Source organism: Glossina fuscipes, unplaced genomic scaffold (assembly GCF_014805625.2).
Source record: "Glossina fuscipes isolate IAEA_lab_2018 unplaced genomic scaffold, Yale_Gfus_2 53526, whole genome shotgun sequence".
Lineage (NCBI taxonomy): Eukaryota > Metazoa > Arthropoda > Insecta > Diptera > Glossinidae > Glossina > Glossina fuscipes.
The window spans coordinates 4,506-9,699 of record NW_024000059.1 but is presented as its reverse complement, the minus strand read 5'-3'; the positions used below and the strand labels follow the sequence as shown (position 1 = coordinate 9,699).

Genomic DNA, 5,194 nt, shown 5'->3' with positions numbered 1-5,194 from the left:
GTTTTCAATTAATATGAGAGAAAAAAAGACGATTTTCAAATTGAATTAGGTTAGGTAGGATAATCACTCCCCCATTATATGGTAAGTAGGAAAGTAGGTTATCCTGAATATGAGAACAATGGATTAGATATAATGCTCCAGAGGAGTAGAATAGTAAACTTCGTACATGTCTTCTTCTTCTTCTGTTCGCTAGACTACCTGCTTACCTAGATTACTCAAGTTTAACCCAATGCTAGGATATATTATATTCACTTGCAATTTTTCGCTTTACTTACTTACCTGTTTAGCACCCATCCTATGGGCATCACGTTCTCGCAAACCATCCTTTTGCCGCTCTTCGTTATCTTTCTCCATTTCGGTCAACATATCTTCTCGACTCGGGAGCTTTAATTCATTTTTGAAAAATTTCAAAGAAAATCGCACTTGCAAGTCAAATACTTGGGATGGTATTACAGCGTAAGGTAGACCGATTATTGCCATTGTCGGATAATTGATATTTATGCAATGCTTGTATAAAGGTTGGACATGATTATTGTGCACAAAGATACCACATTCACTGCTAAGAAAAGGGAAAGAATATTGATAACCGGTACAGTAAACTACTATATCAAATTCTTCCGAGCTATTGTCTTCAAAGATGGCTCCTGTTTCAATAAATTGCTTAACATTAGGCTTTTGTATAACGTTCCTCATGAAATCGGTGTTTGGCTTTTTAGATAAATGATGACTCAAATACACGCAATTGGCCACTTTGCTAATGTGATTGGTTAAATCGATTCCGCTGGGTCCAGCACCAATTATCAAAACTTTTTGGGCTTAACATAAGACGCTGTGATTAAAAAAAGGTTGCGGTAAACCGAACAACTATTTTACCTTTAAATTTGTCTTGTGTGCGATATAAATGACTGTGCATTTGTATGCCTTTATAACAGCTCATACCTACAGTTTTCGGGTATTGCGGCTTAGTGTAGTGGCCGTTACATACAAACACTCTATCAAACAAATGCTGCTTGCATCTATGGCTTATGTTGTGCGATACCAAGACCTATTTAAAATGCATAAATTGTTAAATAATGTACACACTTTGCCAGAGCAGAGAAAATACTTTCCTCCCATTTATTTTTGTATGGCCTTATCCTTAAAACTTTATGTTGAAATTTGATATGATCACGTAAGTGAAAGTGATCTGCATAAGAATTTAAAAATTTTAGAACTTCATCTGAGCTAATAAATGATTCTTTTGACTGCTTAGAATACGTAAAATCTAGATAGCCCATTATCTCCTTGGGTAAATTTGTGCTGAAAGAAGGATATTTAATAAAAAAATTTATATCTCAAGTAACTGAATATTGTATTATATGCATAGCGTAGCGTGCGCTTACACACAAAATAAAAAGAAAGATAAACAAAACAAACGGTGAGCTCGTTGAAAGCATAACACTACACCGGGCGCCTTAAATTCCACGAAGAGCTACAGTTGATATGGTCAGAACACTGTCCGGAGGAAGCTTAACTCTCCTCGTGCATGCAATTAATAACTGCTGGTCTAGTAACTTTATACCCTTAGATTTGCGATAGCTCCCGCTCCTAAGGTAGGTAAAGACTTAAATGATTTAAGTAAATTCAGACCAATTTCGCTAATATCTGCATTCATAGAAATTATCAATCTCATGGTTAAGAAGGGACTAATGGACTTCTTGACAAACTGAAAAATCTGTGAACGTGTGTCAATGAAGTGTGCTTTTTTATAGCGTATCCGAAAAAAGGTCATAAAAAAAAGTCGTCATGCTTTTCCTATATATTAGCAAAGCTTAAGATCATGTTAACTTGATAAAGAGTTCTTCTAAACTTTTCAGTCCCCTTCAAAATGCGTCTGTAGACCTTGAACTTTTTATCTAAGTGTGTTTTCGCAACGTGTGCAGACAGAGAAAGTTGCAGGTGAAGAGAGAGTTGAAGACATGGTCGTTCACAAGGTAAGTACTTGAGTCTGATCCCCTTCAGTTTGTACCCAGCTAAACTGCACGACTTGGAGTAAATACTGGCATCGGACTTTAATACTTTAAATAAACAAAAATGTAGTACATAAGCAACCAAATATCAGTAAAGAAAATCAAGTCAATTTCAAACTTTCCAAGTCGAGCTTGTCTTGACATATTAGGAGCATCAAAAAAATTAATATTTGAATTTTTTAATTCGAGAACGATACTCTTTGCCAAATGTACTTTGGCTGTTAAAAGAATGATAATCTTGGTGGAAACAGCCGTGCAGTTAGGAAACTATACACACAGGCATAGGATTCATAGGAAATCCTCTGTCACGCTACACACTATACTAAATTGCCATCAAACATCCTTACAATACGTTACCACTACACGGTAATTGATCATTTATAATTAGAGCAGAAGATAGTTTGAGAGCAATTCACTTACATTTGTTAGTTACATATATAAAAAGGAAAAATGCAAAATTCAATCGATATCAAAAATGTAGCTCAAATGTCTCATAAGGTTCTTGAAACTTTTGTGCAGATATCTTCGTAGAAGACCAGAAATACTGTCGCTAGTTAAAAAAGACGTTATTATTATGGTACACTAAATTGAGGTGATCGGTGCACAAACCTTAATTACCTATCTATAATATACTTTCACATTTGAACATATTCAAGTATCTGTTTCGCATTGATGCTTTATTATACGGCTCGCGCACAAATGGGCGCTAAGTAAAACATACTGTATTTTTAAAACAACGTCTTTTCTAACGGTAACATAATCATGCACCGAAAATGCCGCAACGTAATCGCAGATACGCAAAACAAATTTAAAAAATAATCTCAATAGTTCCACTAAGTGATTATTACATAAGCACTAAATCCTTTATCAAATTTTGTCTACGGACAAGATAATTTAGATGAATTTCCAATTTTATCCAGCTAGATGCAAAAGAAAGAATCCAAAATTGAGCGACTAATCGACTTTCTATATAAAACAGATCTTAAAACGCATAACAAAACATTAAGATTATCGCTATGTTAAGCCGTTTGCCGTTAGCCGTTGGTACTTCCCTAATTAGCAAAGCTAATTAAAATTTGTATGCACTTATTAAAATAAAACAAAGATCGCAACCTTACGCTGAAAGAAGAAAAATGATGACCAAGCCGTGTAATCTAGCGAGAGAATTGATTTGTTTAATTCAATTTGTTTCGTTAGACAAGTTAATAAGCGACGGCGTACTTTCGCCGTACTTTAAAATTCATTTACATCAAAATATAAAAAAAACATCTAAGAGTGCTATAGTCGGATAGGGCCGACAATTCGATACTCTACACCACTTCGCCTAGCGCAGTCGTTCAATCATTCTCTTAATAATAACAGAGACAAGTAAATAAAAAGATGGCCCAACATTTCGTTCAACATTCAAAGTGGGAGATTATTTTATATGAGATACTTCTTCCATTTCTATAATCAATAACAGTAGTAACGCTGCTAATTAGTAAAAATTTTAACTCCTTGCTCTTTTATTCTTATTATTTATATGGACAAACATTACGTTAATAGCTTCTTGTTATGACGTACATTCGTCCGCATAACCTCAACATATCCTGTACCACAAATAATATAGAGTACAAAATGTTATTCGGTAAATAAATTTAATTTAAAAAGCGAATCAGAGAACTGCAAAAAAGAGTACAACACTTTACATGTAGAACATTCTTTTTTGAAGTACGTTTGTCATTCTCTCCTTAAAGTGTTGATTTTGAAAAGGATAATCAATATAAAGGTACTTGAACTTTGATACCAAATTAAACTATGAAACACCGAAATGATAACGAATCGGGCGGGGATATATCAAAGTTAAAAAATTGAAATTGCGATGCAGCAGAAATTGAAGGAAAATAATTGGAGCCGCTCTTTCTTTTCTTCTAAGCGGGATTAGCCTTATCTAGTTTACACAAATCTAATCAAAAACATAGCTCAAGCTGCCAACAAAGTCTGCTCATGCTGCTCATGAAATCGTCTAAAGTCTCGCAGTAGGTGCTAAGAGGTTAAGTCGGCAAGTTCTAGTCGAACTTCAAATCAAAAAATACGTTTTTATTTTCACAGTTGCATTCACTTTATAATACGACAGCGTTTGGGATTACTATGCAAGGATATAACGGGTTTTTGTGATGCTGTCCAAGTCGTAGTATTTATTATAGTTTTCAATCAAATTCATTCCGTCACATATTCCAAAATAATTCATTTATATCTCAAAGTAAATAAATAAACTTGAGTGAGTAATTGTTTGCAAAGCTAATATCAGCTGATAATTTTTTAAAAAACTTAATACATCATTCTCGAATATATATATTTTTAAAAAAATATTTTTTTTTAAACTGCACAAACGAAATTCTCAGAAAGAGAGCTTTTATGTTTATTTGGCACAACTTTTTTAAGTCAAGTTTCATTTGATAAATAGCTTTTAATAATTTTTTTTGTTCCGCATATTTGTGCATACATACGATTGCTTACCGTAAGTCCCGATACATGCTACTATGCACATTTTCGCCGAAAGCTACATCTTGCTCCTCTTGGTAAAACCAGGTACCACCCAAATGGGTAGATTGTTCGAAACATGTTGCATTCAAATTAGATTGCAAAGAATTTTTTAAGGCAGAAAGTCCGGCCATTCCTGCACCAACGACACATACAGAAAGCGCTTCCATTTATATTATATTTGTGCGTAATCAGATATAATAACCAACCACTTCTGCTTGTCGGAGTGAACTATCGCAACTTAGTATTAAATGAAATAATCTTATGCACAATGAATACGTTTATCTAATAATCCCTCGAAAATTTCGAGTTTCTCAGCTATGCACGTTAAGAGGAATAATATGAAGACTTTGCTTTTTCATTAGGGCACGTATATATATACATATACAAAGACTATTTTAGCACCCAGTTTTGATTAGAAGCTTGTAGTATTTCTCTCAAGTCATTTTGATTTATTTACTCTTTACTTTGTATTAGAAAGCGAAACTTGTTTTTAAATTTAGTTACTTAACAGGAAGAGCATAATTTGTTTCTTTCATCATAAGCATTGTTATCTTGCGAGAGTTATCAGCCGTTATATTGATCCATTAATTATGTGTCATTTAAGTTTGTTAACTCTCAGTTACTCACTCTGAGTAGATTTTCTGATATCATTACTACCG

At 33.8% G+C, this 5,194-nt stretch overlaps 1 protein-coding gene across 1 annotated transcript; it reads right to left on the bottom strand.

Annotated features, from left to right (window-relative positions):
- Positions 1-204: 204 nt before the first annotated feature.
- On the bottom strand, positions 205-4,852 carry LOC119643093 (senecionine N-oxygenase). The gene is made up of 4 exons (XM_038042440.1): positions 4,509-4,852; positions 1,110-1,299; positions 874-1,045; positions 205-815 (listed from the first exon to the last, which is right to left on the bottom strand). Exons 1-4 carry the CDS (start codon positions 4,700-4,702, stop codon positions 268-270), a joined length of 1,104 nt encoding a protein of 367 aa, XP_037898368.1. The 5' UTR covers positions 4,703-4,852; the 3' UTR covers positions 205-267.
- Between the last annotated feature and the right edge of the window lie 342 nt (positions 4,853-5,194).